Source organism: Oncorhynchus gorbuscha, linkage group LG03 (assembly GCF_021184085.1).
Source record: "Oncorhynchus gorbuscha isolate QuinsamMale2020 ecotype Even-year linkage group LG03, OgorEven_v1.0, whole genome shotgun sequence".
Taxonomy (NCBI): Eukaryota; Metazoa; Chordata; class Actinopteri; order Salmoniformes; family Salmonidae; genus Oncorhynchus; species Oncorhynchus gorbuscha.
In genome coordinates this window covers 10,903,119-10,922,105 of record NC_060175.1, presented here as the reverse complement: position 1 = coordinate 10,922,105, position 18,987 = coordinate 10,903,119, and the positions used below count along the sequence as shown (strand labels likewise).

The 18,987-nt window shown below is 40.4% G+C and overlaps 1 protein-coding gene across 1 annotated transcript in view; it reads right to left on the bottom strand.

The window, feature by feature from the left end:
- grip2b (glutamate receptor interacting protein 2b) overlaps window positions 1-18,987 on the bottom strand; it is a 240,773-nt gene that overhangs the window by 115,241 nt on the left and 106,545 nt on the right. The window contains 2 exon segments of the mRNA XM_046338982.1: window positions 430-564; window positions 18,311-18,480. Coding sequence (XP_046194938.1) covers window positions 430-564; window positions 18,311-18,480 — 305 coding nt within the window.

Below are 18,987 nucleotides of genomic sequence, written 5' to 3'. Positions count from 1 at the left end.
AGACACAGCACAGACCAGACACTGACCAGAGACAGACCAGAGACAGACCAGACACAGACACAGGGTATAAGCTACATTTCTGGTAGTGTGAGAACAAAGGTATGGCACACAGACACAGACCAGCCACAGCACAGACCAGACACTGACCAGAGACAGACCAGAGACAGACCAGACACAGACACAGGGTATAAGCTACATTTCTGGTAGTGTGAGAACAAAGGTATGGCACACAGACACAGACCAGACACAGACACAGACACAGCACAGACCAGACACTGACCAGACACAGACCAGACACAGACCAGACACAGCACAGACACAGACACAGACACAGACACAGGGTATAGCTACATTTCTGGTAGTGTGAGAACAAAGGTATGGCACACAGACACAGAACGATGTAGAAACAGAAGCAGAGGCGATACTTACATTTGCAATATTCCTGTGTGCTGGAGGGGTTGGAGGAGGTGGTCCAGGTCTTACAGTGAGAGGAGGGGTGCTGGGGGGGGCAGTAGTTCACACAGGGGTCCCACGAGTGGGGGTTGTCACTCTTCTGAACCTTCACTGAAACACAGAGTGGAAGAAGAAGAGAGAAGTGTGAAACACAGAAAAGTGGGAGGAGAGGAGAGAAGTAGCAGTCTAGTAGTAGTATAGTGGTAGTATTACATTTACATTTACATTTAAGTCATTTAGCAGACGCTCTTATCCAGAGCGACTTACAAATTCCCAGAAGTATAGTAGTATAGTAGTAGTATGGTAGTCGTTGTCACGCCTTGGTCATTATATTTTGTGTTTTTGGTATATGTTTGGGTAAGCCAGGGTGTGACATGGGTTTATATGTTGTGTTTCGTATTGGGGTTTGTAGTAATTGGGATTGTGTATGATTAGGGGTGTGTCTAGTTAGGCTTGGCTGCCTGGGGCGATTCTCAATCAGAGTCAGGTGCTTGTCGTTGTCTCTGATTGAGAACCGTATTTAGACAGCCTGATTTTCGCGTTGTATTTTGTGGGTGTTTGTTCCTGTCTTAGTGTTGTAGTCACCAGATAGGCTGTAATAGGTTTCACGTTTCGTTTGTTGTTTTCATTTTACAGTTATTTCTTGTACCGCTATTATCTTCATTAAAGTCATGAGTAACCTACACGCTGCATTTCGGTCTGACTCTCTTCATACAACAGACGAACGTCGTTACAGTCGTGTAGTCGTCTAGTAGTCTAGAAGTAGCATAGTAGTAGTCCAGTAGTATAGTAGTAGTCTAGTAGTAGTCTAGTAGTAGTATAGTAGTAGTCCAGTAGTATAGTAGTAGTCTAGTAGTAGTATAGTAGTAGTCTAGTAGTAGTATAGTAGTAGCATTGTAATAGTATAGTAGTCTAGTAGTAGTATAGTAGTAGTATAGTAGTAGTCTAGTAGTAGTATAGTAGTAGCAGTGTAATAGTATAGTAGTCTAGTATAGTGGTAGTATAGTAGATTCCCAGAAGTATAGTAGTATAGTAGTAGTATGGTAGTCGTGTAGTAGTCTAGTAGTCTAGAAGTAGCATAGTAGTAGTCCAGTAGTATAGTAGTAGTCTAGTAGTAGTATAGTAGTAGCATTGTAATAGTATAGTAGTCTAGTAGCAGTCTAGAAGTATAGCAGTAGTCTAGTAGTAGTCTAGTAGTAGTCTAGTAGTCTAGTAGTAGTCTAGTAGTCTAGTAGTAGTCAAGTAGTATAGTAGTAGTCTAGTAGTAGTCTAGTAGTCTAGTAGTAGTCCAGTAGTATAGTAGTAGTCTAGTAGTCTAGTAGTAGTCTAGAAGTAGAATAGTAGTACTCTAGTAGTAGTCTAGTAGTCTAGTAGTTTTCCAGTAGTATAGTAGTAGTCTAGTAGTCTAGTAATCGTCTAGTAATAGTATAGTGGTAATATAGTAGTAGTTGAGTAGAAGTAGTAGTAGTTGTCTAGAAATAGTCCAGTAGTAGTCTAGTAGTAGGCTAGTGGTATAGCAGTATAGTAGTAATCTAGTAGTAGTCTAGTAGTAGGATAGTAGTATAGTAGCAGTACAGTAGTAGTCTAGTAGTAGCAAAGTAGTAGTATAGTGGCAGTATATATAATAGTATAGTCCAGTAGTATAGTAGTATAGTATCAGCCAAGTACAGTAGTATAGTAGTATAGTAGTTGTATGGCAGTAGTACAGTAGTAGTATAGTCGCGGTATAGTAGTATAGTGGGAGTATAGTTGTAGTCCAGTGGTATAGTAGTAGCATAGTAGTAGTATGGTAGTAGTGCAGTAGTAGTATAGTCGTGGTATAGTCGTGGTATAGTAGTATAGTAGTAGTATGGTTGTAGTCCAGTGGTATAGTAGTAGCATAGTAGTAGTATGGTAGTAGTGTAGTAGTAGTACAGTAATAGTCTAGTAGCATAGTAGTGACCAGGTGGAAGTATAGTAGTAGTATAGCAGTAATATAGTAGTATAACCATCGTATAGTGGTAGTATAGTAGTAGCATAGTAGTGGCCAGCTGAGAGTATAGTAGTAGTATAGTAGTAGTATCGTAGTAGTAGTATTGCAGTAGTATGGTCGGTGTATAGTAGTTGCATAGCAGTACTCTAGTAGTAGTCTAGTGGTATAGTATTAGTATGGTAGTAGTCCAGTAGTATGGTAGTAGTATTGTAGTAGTATAGTAGCATAGTAGTAGCATAGTCATATTCTGGCAGTATAGTAGTAGTATAGTAGCAGTATAGTAGTAGTATAGCCATAGTCTAGTGGTAGTCTAGTAGTGGTATAGTCAAGTAGTAGTCTGGCAGTATAGTAGTAGTATAGTAGTAGTACAGCAGTAGTATAGTAGTAGTCTAGTAGCATAGCAGTAGCATAGTAGTAGTCTGGCAGTATAGTGGTAGTATAGTAGTAGCATAGCAGTACTCTAGTAGTAGTCTAGTGGTATAGTAGTAGTATAGTAGTAGTACAGTAGTATGGTAGTAGTATAGTAGCAGTATAGTAGTAGTATAGTAGTATCATAGCAGTAGTATAACAGTAGTATAGTAGTAGTATAGCAGTAGTATAGTGGTAGTCTAGTAGCATAGTAGTAGTCTGGAGGTATGGTAGTAGTATAGTATTAGCATAGCAGTACTCTAGTAGTAGTCTGGTGGTATAGTAGTAGTATAGTAGTAGTCCAGTAGTATGGCAGTAGTATAGTAGTAGTCTAGTAGTAGTATAGTGGTAGTCAAGTAGTAGTGGTATAGTCAAGTAGTAGTTTGGCAGTGTAGTAGTAGTATAGTAGTAGTATAGTAGTAGTATAGTAGTAGTATTGCAGTAGTATAGTAGTAGTCTAGTAGCATAGCAGTAGCATAGTAGTAGTCTGGCAGTATAGTGGTTGTATAGTAGTAGCATAGCAGTACTCTAGTAGTAATCTAGTGGTATAGTAGTTGTATAGTAGTAGTTCAGTAGAATGGTAGTAGTATAGTAGCAGTATAGTAGTAGTATAATAGTAGTATAGTAGTAGTATAGCAGTAGTATAGTAGTAGTCTAGTGGTATAGTAGTAGTATAGTAGTAGTCCAGTAGTATGGTAGTAGTATAGTAGTAGTATAGTAGCATAGTAGTAGCATAGTTGTAGTCTGGCAGTATATTAGTAGTATAGTAGTAGTATATTAGTAGTATAGCAGTAGTATAGTAGTAGTATAGCCATAGTCTAGTGGTCGTCTAGTAGTGGTATAGTCAAGTAGTAGTCTGGCAGTATAGTAGTAGTATAGTAGTAGTATAGCAGTCGTATAGTAGTAGTCTAGTAGCATAGCAGTAGCATAGTAGTAGTCTGGCAGTATAGTAGTAGTATAGTAGTAGCATAGCAGTACTCTAGTAGTAGTCAAGTGATATAGTAGTAGTATAGTAGTAGTTCAGTAGAATGGTAGTAGTATAGTAGCAGTATAGTAGTAGTATAACAGTAGTATAGTAGTAGTATAGCAGTAGTATAGTAGTAGTCTAGTAGCATAGTAGTAGTCTGGAGGTATAGAAGTAGTATAGTATTAGCATAGCAGTACTCTAGTAGTAGTCTGGTGGTATAGTAGTAGTATAGTAGTGGTGCAGTAGTATGGCAGTAGTATAGTAGTAGTCTAGTAGTAGTATAGTGGTAGTCAAGTAGTAGTGGTATAGTCAAGTAGTAGTTTGGCAGTGTAGTAGTAGTATAGTAGTAGTATAGTAGTAGTATAGTAGTAGTATTGCAGTAGTATAGTAGTAGTCTAGTAGCATAGCAGTAGCATAGTAGTAGTCTGGAGGTATAGTTGTAGTATAGTAGTAGCATAGCAGTACTCTAGTAGTAGTCTAGTGGTATAGTAGTAGTATAGTAGTAGTCCAGTAGTATGGTAGTAGTATAGTAGTAGTATAGTAGCATAGTAGTAGCATTGTCGTAGTCTGGCAGTATAGTAGTAGTACAGTAGTAGTATATTAGTAGTATAGCAGTAGTATAGTAGTAGTATAGCCATAGTCTAGTGGTTGTCTAGTAGTGGTATAGTCAAGTAGTAGTCTGGCATTATAGTAGTAGTATAGTAGTAGTATAGCAGTCGTATAGTAGTAGTCTAGTAGCATAGCAGTAGCATAGTAGTAGTCTGGCAGTATAGTAGTAGTATAGTAGTAGCATAGCAGTACTCTAGTAGTAGTCAAGTGATATAGTAGTAGTATAGTAGTAGTTCAGTAGAATGGTAGTAGTATAGTAGCAGTATAGTAGTAGTATAGTAGTAGCATGGTAGTAGTATAGCAGTAGTATAGTAGTAGTATAGCAGTAGTATAGTAGTCTAGTAGCATAGCAGTAGCATAGTAGTAGTCTGGCAGTATAGTAGTAGTATAGTAGAAGCATAGCAGTACTCCAGTAGTAGTCTAGTGGTACAGTAGTAGTATAGTAGTAGTATAGTAGTAGTCCACTAGAATGGTAGTAGTATAGTAGTAGTATAGTAGCAGTCTAGTAGTAATATAGTAGTATAGTAGTATATCCATAGTCTAGTAGTAGTATAGTAGTAGTCTAGTAGTAGTCCAGTAGTATAGTAGTAGTCTAGTAGTAGTCCAGTAGTATAGTAGTATAGTCTAGTGGTAATATAGTAGTAGTCTAGTAGCAGTCTAGTAGTATAGTCTAGTAGTAGACCAGTAGTATAGTAGTAGTCTAGTAGTAGTCCAGTAGTATAGTAGTAGTCTAGTGGTAATATAGTAGTAGTCTAGTAGCAGTCTAGTAGTATAGTAGTAGTCTGGCAGTAGTATAGTAGTAGTCTAGTGGTATAGTAGTAGTATAGTAGTAGTCCAGTAGTATGGTAGTAGTATAGTAGTAGTATAGTCGCATAGTAGTAGCATAGTCATAGTCTGGCAGTATAGTAGTATAGTAGTAGTATATTAGTAGTATAGCAGTAGTATAGTAGTAGTATAGCCATAGCCTAGTGGTCGTCTAGTAGTAGTATAGTCAAGTAGTAGTCTGGCAGTATAGTAGTAGTATAGTAGTAGTATAGCAGTCGTATTGTAGTAGTCTAGTAGCATAGCAGTAGCATAGTAGTAGTCTGGCAGTATAGTAGTAGTATAGTAGTAGCATAGCAGTACTCTAGTAGTAGTCAAGTGATATAGTAGTAGTATAGTAGTAGTTCAGTAGAATGGTAGTAGTATAGTAGCAGTATAGTAGTAGTATAGTAGTAGCATGGTAGTAGTATAGCAGTAGTATAGTAGTAGTATAGCAGTAGTATAGTAGTAGTCTAGTAGCATAGCAGTAGCATAGTAGTAGTCTGGCAGTATAGTAGTAGTATAGTAGAAGCATAGCAGTACTCCAGTAGTAGTCTAGTGGTACAGTAGTAGTATAGTAGTAGTATAGTAGTAGTCCACTAGCATGGTAGTAGTATAGTAGTAGTATAGTAGCAGTCTAGTAGTAATATAGTAGTATAGTAGTATATCCATAGTCTAGTAGTAGTATAGTAGTAGTCTAGTAGTAGTCCAGTAGTATAGTAGTAGTCTAGTAGTAGTCCAGTAGTATAGTAGTATAGTCTAGTGGTAATATAGTAGTAGTCTAGTAGCAGTCTAGTAGTATAGTCTAGTAGTAGACCAGTAGTATAGTAGTAGTCTAGTAGTAGTCCAGTAGTATAGTAGTAGTCTAGTGGTAATATAGTAGTAGTCTAGTAGCAGTCTAGTAGTATAGTAGTAGTCTGGCAGTAGTATAGTAGTAGTCTAGTGGTATAGTAGTAGTATAGTAGTAGTATAGTAGTAGTCCAGTAGTATGGTGGTAGTATAGTAGTAGTATAGTCGCATAGTAGTAGCATAGTCATAGTCTGGCAGTATAGTAGTATAGTAGTAGTATATTAGTAGTATAGCAGTAGTATAGTAGTAGTATAGCCATAGTCTAGTGGTCGTCTAGTAGTAGTATAGTAGTAGCATAGCAGTACTCTAGTAGTAGTCAAGTGATATAGTAGTAGTATAGTAGTAGTTCAGTAGAATTGTAGTAGTATAGTAGCAGTATAGTAGTAGTATAGTAGTAGCATGGTAGTAGTATAGCAGTAGTATAACAGTAGTATAGTAGTAGTATAGCAGTAGTATAGTAGTAGTCTAGTAGCATAGTAGTAGTCTGGAGGTATAGTAGTAGTATAGTATTAGCATAGCAGTACTCTAGTAGTAGTCTGGTGGTATAGTAGTAGTATAGTAGTAGTCCAGTAGTATGGCAGTAGTATAGTAGTAGTCTAGTAGTAGTATAGTGGTAGTCAAGTAGTAGTGGTATAGTCAAGTAGTAGTTTGGCAGTGTAGTAGTAGTATAGTAGTAGTATAGTAGTAGTATTGCAGTAGTATAGTAGTAGTCTAGTAGCATAGCAGTAGCATAGTAGTAGTCTGGCAGTATAGTGGTAGTATAGTAGTAGCATAGCAGTACTCTAGTAGTAATCTAGTGGTATAGTAGTTGTATAGTAGTAGTCCAGTAGTATGGTAGTAGTTTAGTAGCAGTATAGCAGTAGCATAGTAGTAGTATAGCAGTAGCATAACAGTGGTATAGTATTAGTATAGCAGTAGTCTAGTAGCATAGCAGTAGCATAGTAGTAGTCTGGAGGTATAGCAGTAGTATAGTAGTAGCATAGCAGTACTCTAGTAGTAGTCTAGTGGTATAGTCGTAGTATAGTAGTAGTCCAGTAGTATGGTAGTAGTATAGTAGTAGTATAGTAGCATAGTAGTAGCATAGTCGTAGTCTGGCAGTATAGTAGTAGTATAGTAGTAGTATATTAGTAGTATAGCAGTAGTATAGTAGTAGTATAGCCATAGTCTAGTGGTTGTCTAGCAGTGGTATAGTCAAGTAGTAGTCTGGCAGTATAGTAGTAGTATAGTAGTAGTATAGCAGTCGTATAGTAGTAGTCTAGTAGCATAGCAGTAGCATAGTAGTAGTCTGGCAGTATAGTAGTAGTATAGTAGTAGCATAGCAGTACTCTAGTAGTAGTCAAGTGATATAGTAGTAGTATAGTAGTAGTTCAGTAGAATGGTAGTAGTATAGTAGCAGTATAGTAGTAGTATAGTAGTAGCATGGTAGTAGTATAGCAGTAGTATAGTAGTAGTATAGCAGTAGTATAGTAGTAGCCAATTTGTAAGTCGCTCTGGATAAGAGCGTCTGCTAAATTACTTAAATGTATCTGCTAAATGACTTAAATGTAAATGTAATGTAGTCTAGTAGCATAGCAGTAGCATAGTAGTAGTCTGGCAGTATAGTAGTAGTATAGTAGTATCATAGCAGTACTCCAGTAGTAGTCTAGTGGTACAGTAGTAGTATAGTAGTAGTATAGTAGTAGTCCACTAGCATGGTAGTAGTATAGTAGTAGTATAGTAGCAGTCTAGTAGTAATATAGTAGTATAGTAGTATATCCATAGTCTAGTAGTAGTATAGTAGTAGTCTAGTAGTAGTCCAGTAGTATAGTAGTAGTCTAGTAGTAGTCCAGTAGTATAGTAGTATAGTCTAGTGGTAATATAGTAGTGGTCTAGTAGCAGTCTAGTAGTATAGTAGTAGTCTGGCAGTAGTATAGTAGTAGTCTAGTAGTATAGCCATAGTCTAGTGGTAGTCTAGTAGTGGTATAGTAGTAGTATAGTCTAGTAGTAGACCAGTAGTATAGTAGTAGTCTAGTAGTGGTCCAGTAGTATAGTCTAGTAGTAGACCAGTAGTATAGTAGTAGTCTAGTAGTAGTCTAGTAGTGGTCCAGTAGTATAGTCTAGTAGTAGACCAGTAGTATAGTAGTAGTCTAGTAGTAGTATAGTAGTAGTTGAGTAGTAGTATAGTAGTAGTCTAGTGGTAATATAGTAGTAGTCTAGTAGCAGTCTAGTAGTATAGTCTAGTAGTAGACCAGTAGTATAGTAGTAGTCTAGTAGTAGTATAGTAGTAGTATAGTAGTAGTCTAGTAGTAGACCAGTAGTATAGTAGTAGTCTAGTAGTAGTATAGTAGTAGTATAGTAGTAGACCAGTAGTATAGTAGTAGTCTAGTAGTAGACTAGTAGTAGTCCAGTAGTATAGTAGTAGTCTAGTGGTAATATAGTAGTAGTCTAGTGGCAGTCTAGTAGTATAGTAGTAGTCTGGCAGTAGTATAGTAGTAGTCTAGTAGTATAGCCATAGTCTAGTGGTAGTCTAGTAGTGGTATAGTAGTAGTATAGTAGTGGTATGGTAGTATAGGCATACTCTAGTAGGAGTATAGTAGTGGTATAGTAGTGGTATGGTAGTATAGTCATAGTCTAGTAGTAGTATAGTAGTATAGTCGTAGTCTAGTAGTAGTCTAGTAGTATAGTGGTAGCCTAGTAGTAGTCCAGTGGTATAGTAGTGGTATAGTAGTATAGTAGTATAGTCGTAGTCTAGTAGCAGTATAGTGGTATAGTCGTAGTCTGGTAGTAGTCTAGTAGTAGTAAAGTAGAAGTATAGTAGTATAGTAGTAGTCCAGCAGTAGTCTCGTAGTAGTCTAGTAGTATAATATGAGTAGTATTGTAGTATAGTGGTCTAGTAGTAGTATAGTAGTAGTCCAGCAGTAGTCTAGTAGTAGTCTAGTAGTATAATATGAGTAGTATTGTAGTATAGTGGTCTAGTAGTACTCTAGTAGTAGTCTAGTAGTAGTCTAGCAGTAGTCTCGTAGTAGTCTAGTAGTAGTCTAGTCGTAGTCTAGCAGTAGTCTAGTGGTAGTCTAGTAGTAGTCTAGTAGTGGTCAGGCAGTAGTCTAGTAGTATAGCCATAGTCTAGTGGTAGTCTAGTAGTGGTATAGTAGTAGTATAGTAGTGGTATGGTAGTATAGTCATAGTCTAGTAGGAGTATAGTAATGGTATAGTAGTGGTATAGTAGTGGTATGGTAGTATAGTCATATTCTAGTAGTAGTATAGTAGTATAGTCATAGTCTGGCAGTAGTATAGTAGTATAGTGGTAGTCTAGTAGTAGTCTAGTAGTATAGTGGTAGCCTAGTAGTAGTCCAGTGGTATAGTAGTGGTATAGTAGTAGTATAGTAGTAGTCTAGTGGTAGTCTAGTAGTAGTCTAGTGGTAGTCTAGTAGTAGTCTAGTAGTAGTATAGTAGTATAGTAGTATAGTCGTAGTCTAGTAGTATAGTAGTAGTCCAGCAGTAGTCTAGTAGTAGTCTAGTAGTATAATATGAGTAGTATTGTAGTATAGTGGTCTAGTAGTACTCTAGTAGTAGTCTAGTAGTAGTCTAGCAGTAGTCTCGTAGTAGTCTAGTAGTAGTCTAGTCGTAGTCTAGCAGTAGTCTAGTGGTAGTCTAGTAGTAGTCTAGTAGTGGTCAGGCAGTAGTCTAGTAGTATAGCCATAGTCTAGTGGTAGTCTAGTAGTGGTATAGTAGTAGTATAGTAGTGGTATGGTAGTATAGTCATAGTCTGGCAGTAGTATAGTAGTATAGTGGTAGTCTAGTAGTAGTCTAGTAGTATAGTGGTAGCCTAGTAGTAGTCCAGTGGTATAGTAGTGGTATAGTAGTAGTATAGTAGTAGTCTAGTGGTAGTCTAGTAGTAGTCTAGTGGTAGTCTAGTAGTAGTCTAGTAGTAGTATAGTAGTATAGTAGTATAGTCGTAGTCTAGTAGTATAGTAGTAGTCTAGTAGTATAGTGGTCGCCTAGTAGTAGTCCAGTGGTATAGTAGTGGTCTAGTAGTAGTATAGTAGTATAGTAGTATAGTCGTAGTCTAGTAGTAGTCTAGTAGTATAGCCGTAGTATAGTAGTAGTATAGTAGTATAGTTGTCGCCTAGTAGTAGTCCAGTGGTATAGTAATGGTCTAGTAGTAGTCTAGTAGTAGTCTAGTAGTAGTCCAGTGGTATAGTAGTGGTCTAGTAGTATTCTAGTAGTAGTCTAGTAGGAGTCCAGTGGTATAGTAGTGGTCTAGTAGTAGTCTAGTAGTAGTCTAGTAGTATAGAGTTAAATGTCCATTTCACTGCACAGAAACACATAGATGTTTTTATTTTATTAATCAGGTGACAACTATTTTACTGCTTCAACCAGTCTGAAATAACACCGACCCACCTGGACTGAACTGGAGCTGAGTGTTTCCAGTCCAGTGGTTGACAGTTTACAACTAATCAAAATATTGTCGTATTTAGCCGAGTTGGCTCTGGCTCTGGCTCTGGCAGTGGCTGTGCCTCTACAGCCAATGTGTGGCATGATTTTCGGGCGCTACTCTGTTCTGCTCTGTTCTGTTATAAAAGATTAAATAAAGACAGGCTAAGCCCCATCTTCCTCTCTCCCCCTCTCTCTGCCGCTCTCTCTCTCCCCCTTTCTCAGCCTCACTCCTCCTCTCTCTCTCCCCCCCTCTCTCTCGCTCTCTTCCCCTCTCTCTCTCTCTCTCTCTCTCTCTCTCTCTCTCTCTCTCTCTCTCTCTCTCTCTCTCTCTCTCTCTCTCTCTCTCTCTCTCTCTCTCTCTCTCTCTCTCCCCTCTCTCTCTCTCCCCCCCCCCTCTCTCTCTCTCTCTCTCTCCCTCTCTCTCTCTCCCTCTCCCTCCCTCTCCCTCCCCCCTCTCTCTCTCTCCCCCCCCTCCCTCTCTCTCTCTCTCTCTCTCCCTCTCTCCCCCCCTCTCTCTCCCTCCTTGTAATTACCAGTGTGCCTATGTCTTCAGACAGACAGGGACTGCATTAGTTAGTCATAGTGAGCTCCGGCATTGTTCCCACATAACAATTCATTTTCCAATCACTTCTTATTAAGGCAGGCCATTATCTCAGTAACAGGACAGGAGCAGACCTCACAGGTCTATTAAAGAGGGATTTAGCATTAATGTTGTGAGGAGATGAAGAAACACCTCAGGGACAGTACAATGCAATAGAGCTGGAGTTTCATAGGGCTTCATTCATCGTCTCATTAGCCAACTGTGTGAGTAGGCCACCTGATGTCAATGTAATGCCTTTATTTACAAGATAGGCACTGGGAGGAGGGAGTATAAGAGTCCCATTTTAAAACAAACTACAAGTTATAAACGCTCGTGGAAAACATAATGTATTGATACTATAGAGTAGTTTTATTCTCGGTTCCCATTGTGACCGATGGGAACATACATTGCTATGCCTATAATAAAATGAACATACATTGCTATGCCTATAATAAAATGAACATACATTGCTATGCCTATAATAAAATGAACATACATTGCTATGCCTATAATAAAATGAACATACATTGCTATGCCTATAATAAAATGAACATACATTTAACTCTATTCATCAGCCCCAATATCTATATACCCTAATGACCTACACCCCCCTGCCATGTTACCCAATAGGGTTAGGGAACCCTAACACCCACATGCTAACATACCCCATAGGGTTAGGGAACCCTAACACCCACATGCTAACATACCCCATAGGGTTAGGGAACCCTAACACCCACATGCTAACATACCCCACAGAGTTAGGGAATGCGAGCGGTCGCATCGGCACTTCGCTCCGCAGGTAGTATAACTTTTTAATTACATCTCATTACATTTCATTATAGCACAACGGTTTGATTTGTCTAATCTTAGCAATCTTAGCAATTTCTTCTTAGCTAGCTACATAGCCGTCTTTGTATCAAAGATAATTGCGTAATTATCGTATTTCGTCATCCTAACGTAGTCTTCACTGCTCTGCCCAGCAGCTAGCCATCTAGCAAACGTCCACCGATTAGCTGCACTGTAGAAAACTATTACACTCAACTGAACGACTTGATTAGTGTAGTGTTAGCTAGCTACATAGCTGTCTTTGCTGTCTTCGTATCCAAGATAATTGTGTAGTTTAGAGTGTGTAGTCTTAGAGTGATTATCTTAATTTACCGAGGTTAGCTAGCCAGCTATTTGTCGTCCTTAACGTAGGAGACTCTGCTAGCTAGCCAACAGCTAGCCAACGTCTTCTGAATAGAACTCAACAACCCGGTCGCATTCACAGGTAGTATCACATTTTCATTTAATTTCATTACAGTACAATGGTTTGATTTGTTTGATCGTAGCTAGCTACATAGCTAGCTACATAGCCGTCTTTGTGTCAAAGATAATTGTGTAGTCTAGAGCGATTTTCTAGGTTAGCTAGCCAGCTATTGTCGTTCTTTTAACACAACGTAACGTAAACAACACTGCTAGCTAGCCAGCTAGCCCCCGAATAGCAGCACTGCAGAAACTATTACACTCAACGGAACGACTTGATTAGTGTAGTGTCAACAACGCAGCCACTGCCAGCTAGCCTACAAAGTCAACAATGCAGCCACTGCCAGCTAGCCTACTTCAGCAGTACTGTATAATTTTAATCATTTTAGTCAATAAGATTCTTGCTACGTAAGCTTAACTTTCTGAACATTCGAGACGTGTAGTCCACTTGTCATTCCAATCTCCTTTGCATTAGCGTAGCCTCTTCTGTAGCCTGTCAACTATGTGTCTGTCTATCCCTGTTCTCTCCTCTCTGCACAGACCATACAAACGCTCCACACCGCGTGGCCGCGGCCACCCTAATCTGGTGGTCCCAGCGCGCACGACCCACGTGGAGTTCCAGGTCTCCGGTAGCCTCTGGAACTGCCGATCTGCGGCCAACAAGGCAGAGTTCATCTCAGCCTATGCCTCCCTCCAGTCCCTCGACTTCTTGGCTTGGAGCTCTAAGGACAATTCCTTCGACCTCTTGGCTTGGTTTCAAGGGGCCTGAAATCTTTCCGAAGGCACTGCATGGTGGGGTAATACTAGGGGGAAGTGATGTCACAGCAAGGGAGGATACAAATAAGCTTAATAAGCTTTAAAACGTTAGGAGAGGATGTGAAATGGAATGTTTTTCTCTCTCTCTCTCTCTCTCTCTCTCTCTCTCTCTCTCTCAATTCAATTCAATTCAAGGGCTTTATTGGGATGGGAAACATGTGTTAACATTGCCAAAGCAAGTGAGGTAGACAACATACAAAGTTAATATATAAAGTGAAAAACAACAAAAATTAACAGTAAACATTACACATACAGAAGTTTAAAAACAGTAAAGACATTACAAATGTCATATTATATATATACATATATATATATCTCTCTCTCTCTCTCTCTCTCTCTCTCTCTCTCTCTCAGTATGGCTTCTCTTAATTAGGTCACACACACACACGGCAAACACACACGTACGCACACACACACATACGCACACACACATACACACAAACACACAAACACACTTACGCAAGAAAGCACACACACACGCAAACACACATGCATGTGCACACACACACACACACGCACGCACGCACGCCCACACACACACCGTACATTCTCCCCTAGTAGGATACAGCGGTAGTGACAGCGGCTGCTTCAGTAGTGGAGATATGAATCCTCAAGGTTTTAACTCTCTCATGAAAGCCAAGGAGAAAACAGAACTTTGGAAAGGAGTGTTATTTATTTGGTTATAAACCAGCCAATCCAGTGAGTGCTAATCCTGCCTTGCTGCTCTGCTCTGCAGCTCAGGGTAAGCTCATCTGGTAGTGGAAGCTACTGTAGGATTCTCTGGGAACACACACATACAAACAAACACGCACACACACACACACACACACACACACACACACACACACACACACACACACACACACACACACACACACACACACACACACACACACACACACACACACACACACACACACACACACACACACACACACACACACACACACACACACACACACACACACACACACACACACACACACACACACATTGTGAGAGTGACTACACCAGCCAGATATGATGACCAGGGAGTCAGCTACACATGCTGAAGTGACAGTTGAAAGCTCAAATCTCATAAGAAGATTAGAACAGTCTTTTTTTTTTAAGGCGACGTCATGAAGTTATATCACAGCTCTGATTTGTGTTGTGGATGTTAGAGAAGACAGGAGTGAAACAAATAACCTGAACAACAACAGCTAACAGGGCAAAGGAGGTTGTCATCACGTAATCACACAACCCTGTAGTATCTACCCTGTAGTACCCTGTAGTATCTACCCTGTAGTACCCTGTAGTATCTACCCTGTAGTATATACTCTGTAGTATCTACCCTGTAGTACCCTGTAGTATCTACCCTGTAGTATCTACCCTGTAGTACCCTGTAGTATCTACCCTGTAATACCCTGTAGTATCTACCCTCTAGTACCCTGTAGTATCTACCCTGTAGTACCCTGTAGTATCTACCCTGCAGTACCCTGTAGTATCTACCCTGTAGTACCCTGTAGTATCTACCCTGTAGTACCCTGTAGTATCTACCCTGCAGTACCCTGTAGTATCTAGCCTGTAGTACCCTGTAGTATCTACCCTGTAGTACCCTGTAGTATCTACCCTGTAGTACCCTGTAGTAGCTACCCTGCAGTACCCTGTAGTATCTACCCTGTAGTACCCTGTAGTATCTACCCTGCAGTACCCTGTAGTATCTACCCTGTAGTACCCTGTAGTATCTACCCTGTAGTACCCTGTAGTATCTACCCTGTAGTATCTACCCTGTAGTATATACTCTGTAGTATCTACCCTGTAGTACCCTGTAGTATCTACCCTGTAGTATCTACCCTGTAGTATCATCCATGTAGTACCCTGTAGTTTCTACCCTGTAGTATCCTGTATTAACTACCCTGTAGTAGCTACCCTGTAGTTTATACCCTATAGTATCTACCCTGTAGTAAACTGTAGTCTCTGCCCTATAGTAGCTACCCTGTAGTATCAACCCTGTAGTATCTACCCTGTAGTATCTACCCTGTAGTCTCTACCCTGTAGTACCTACCCTGTAGTATCTACCCTGTAGTATCTACCCTGTAGTCTCTACCCTGTAGTATCAACCCTGTAGTATCAACCCTGTAGTATCTACCCTGGCTTCCAGTTGAAGCTCGCATCCGCTACAAGACCATGGTGCTTGCCTACGGAGCTGTGAGGGGAACGGCACCTCAGTACCTCCAGGCTCTGATCAGGCCCTACACCCAAACAAGGGCACTGCGTTCATCCACCTCTGGCCTGCTCGCCTCCCTACCACTGAGGAAGTACAGCTCCCGCTCAGCCCAGTCAAAACTGTTCGCTGCCCTGGCCCCCCAATGGTGGAACAAACTCCCTCACGACGCCAGGACAGCGGAGTCAATCACCACCTTCCGGAGACACCTGAAACCCCACCTCTTTAAGGAATACCTAGGATAGGTTAAGTAATCCCTCTCACCCCACCCCCCTAAGTTTTAGATGCACTATTGTTAAGTGACTGTCCCACTGGATGTCATAAGGTGAATGCACCAATTTGTAAGTCGCTCTGGATAAGAGCGTCTGCTAAATGACTTAAATGTAAATGTAAATGTACCCTGTAGTATCTACCCTGTAATCTCTACCCTATAGTATCAACCCTGTAGTATCTACCCTGTAGTCTCTACCCTGTAGTATCTACCCTGTAGTATCTACCCTGTAGTATCTACCCTGTAGTCTCTACCCTGTAGTATCAACCCTGTAGTATCAACCCTGTAGTATCTACCCTGTAGTATCTACCCTGTAGTATCTACCCTATAGTATCTACCCTGTAGTATCTACCCTGTAGTATCTACCCTGTAGTATCTACACTGTAGTATCTACCCTGTAGTCTCTACCCTATAGTAGCTACCATGTTATCTCTACCCTGTAGTATCTACCCTGTAGTATCTACCCTGTAGTATCTACCCTGTAGTCTCTACCCTGTAGTATCAACCCTGTAGTATCTACCCTGTAGTATCTACCCTGTAGTCTCTACCCTGTAGTATCTACCCTGTAGACTCTACCCTGTAGTATCAGCCCTGTAGTCTCTACCCTGTAGTATCTACCCTGTGTTCAACCTCATGAAAACTGTAGTATAGACCCTGGATGTTTCTCAGTATGCATATTACCGTGCTCCACACTCTCATGTTCCAAGTTAATTCTCAGAGGACGTTCTCTTGAGTACGTTCTTGTGAGGACGCGAGTGTGGAGAACACATAAAACAAGACATTTGTGATGCACCTCCCCCTATTGTATTACCTCACGATGCACCTCCCCCTATTGTATTACCTTACGGTGCACCTCCCCCTATTGTATTACCTCACGATGCACCTCCCCCTATTGTATTACCTCACGATGCACCTCCCCCTATTGTATTACCTCACAATGCACCTCCTCCTATTGTATTACCTTACGGTGCACCTCCCCCTATTGTATTACCTCACGATGCACCTCCCCCTATTGTATTACCTCACGATGCACCTCCCCTTATTGTATTATCTCACGGTGCACCTCCCCCTATTGTATTACCTCACGGTGCACCTCCCCCTATTGTATTACCTCACGATGCACCTCCCCATTCACTGAACCTTATTCCAGTCAGGACAATGACAATAGAGACGAAACAAGATATACACAAAGCATAGGTTTTACTTCAGAATTAACAGATACTGTAGCTATATGTGAATTGTAATAATCTAGCTAACCAGCCAGTTAAAAAGACAAATAACCTTTAATGAATGTTATGCAACGTAGATGTCAATTAATCGTGGGTAGCTAGCTACCAATTCTTTGTGGAAAGCTAGCTAGTCAATAGTAGCAGTTAGCGAGTTTTTGCCTTTTGCCTATAGTGTGCAATCTACGCACACTACAGTGGGTATTGTAGGCATGTAAACATGCCAAAATAAACACAGAATGCATTTATTAACGTTTTCAAGATAAAATATTGTAGTCAGGCAACATATGAGATGTGAATGGGCAACATTTATTTCCAAAGTCTGAGTTCATTTTCTCTCGCTTCAACTCAAATAATGTCCGCCATTGATTTCAAGAAATGTTGCGTTGTTTTTTTAAGTGTCCGTGTGTCACGATCGTCGTACGAACTGGAGATACACTCAGACCAACATGCAGCGTGGTTTGGGTTCCACAGGTTTAATAAAGGAAACTCGCAAAAAAACAATCTGTGCTCACAGGCAACAACACACAAACAAGATCCCACAAAACACAGTGGTGAAATGGCTGCCTAAATATGAACCCTAATCAGAGACAATGATAAACAGCTGCCTCTGATTGGGAACCATACCAGGCCAACATAGAAATAAATGCATTAGATCACCCGCCCTAGTCACACCCCGACCTAACGAAAATAGAGAATAAAAGGCTCTAGTCTTAGATAGTCTTAGATAGTTAGCATCCAAAGCAGGATGCATGAAATATGTCATGGTTGTGCTATAAATGCAAACACTTTGCTTTTCGTACATATTACACGGTAGTAGGGCTCTCAGTTTTCTACCTCTGACTGAGATTTTATGATTTTTTTAATGGCTATGCGCATCTCTGATTAAATCTTGTTCTCAATGTAATACTCATGGGGAACCATTAAGTTCAGCACAGCTAATTAAAACAACTGACGGCAAGTTAGATCACAGGACTGTCCCTGATGACTGTGTTTGTGTGTGTGTGTGTGTGTGTGTGTGTGTGTGTGTGTGTGTGTGTGTGTGTGTGTGTGTGTGTGTGTGTGTGTGTGTGTGTGTGTGTGTGTGTGTGTGTGTGTGTGTGTGTGTGTGTGTGTGTGTGTGTGTGTGTGTGTGTGTGTGTGTGTGTGCCTGTCTGTCTGTATAGTCTAACTTTAATATCATTTTAGGTTCCAAAAGTCCTCACAAGGCTAGTAAAACAAAGGTCACCAATAGGGACAATACTATATTAGGCTCAGGGTTTAGGCTGACAGTTAGGGCTACAATTAGGGTTTGGGGTTAGGGGTTAGGTTTAGGGTTAGGGCTACAATTAGGGTTTAGGGTTAGGGGTTAGTTTTAGGGTTACGGGTTAGTTTTAGGGTTAGGGGTTAGTTTTAGGGTTAGGGTTAGAGGTTAGTTTTATGGTTAGGGGTTAGGGAAAATAGTGTTTTCTTTGTTCCCCACTTGGACAGTAAAATCAACGTGTCCTCACTCACCAGTGTCCTGGGGTTTGCTGGGCAGTCTGCTGTGGTGGGCGGGGAGGATCTCTAGCTTGGCCTGGTCTGAGGTGCTGGCTAATAGCTGTGTGGCCTCTAGGACTGAACAGTGCTCCGTGCTGGTCCCATCGATAGACAGGATGTGGTCTCCTATATGGAGGGCTCCACTCCTGATACATAGGGAGGAAGGTGGTGGTGGTGGGGGAGGTGGGGTGGGGGGCGAGTGTGGGAAGAGAGAGACAGAGAGCGAGGTGGGGAGGAGTAAAAGGGAGACAGAGAGAGGAGGGTGAGGGTGGGGGGGAGTGAGAGTGGGGAGAGAGAAAGAGATTCACAAAGAATTTGAAAACAAACTCAACTTTGATAAACTCCCATATCTACTGGGTGAAATTGCTGCCATCACAGCAGCAAGATTTTTGACCTGTTGCCACGAGAAAAGGTCAACCAGTGAAGAACAAACACCAGTGTAAACACATATTTATGTTAATTTATTTTCCCTTTTGTACTTTAACCATTTGCACATTCTTACAACAAAGCAAAAAGACATAATGACATTTGAAATGCCTTTATTCTTTTGGAACTTCTGTGAGTGTAATATTTACTGTTCATTGTTTATTTATCTTTTGTATATTATCTATTTCACTTGCTTTGGCGATGTTAACATATTTTACCCATGGCAA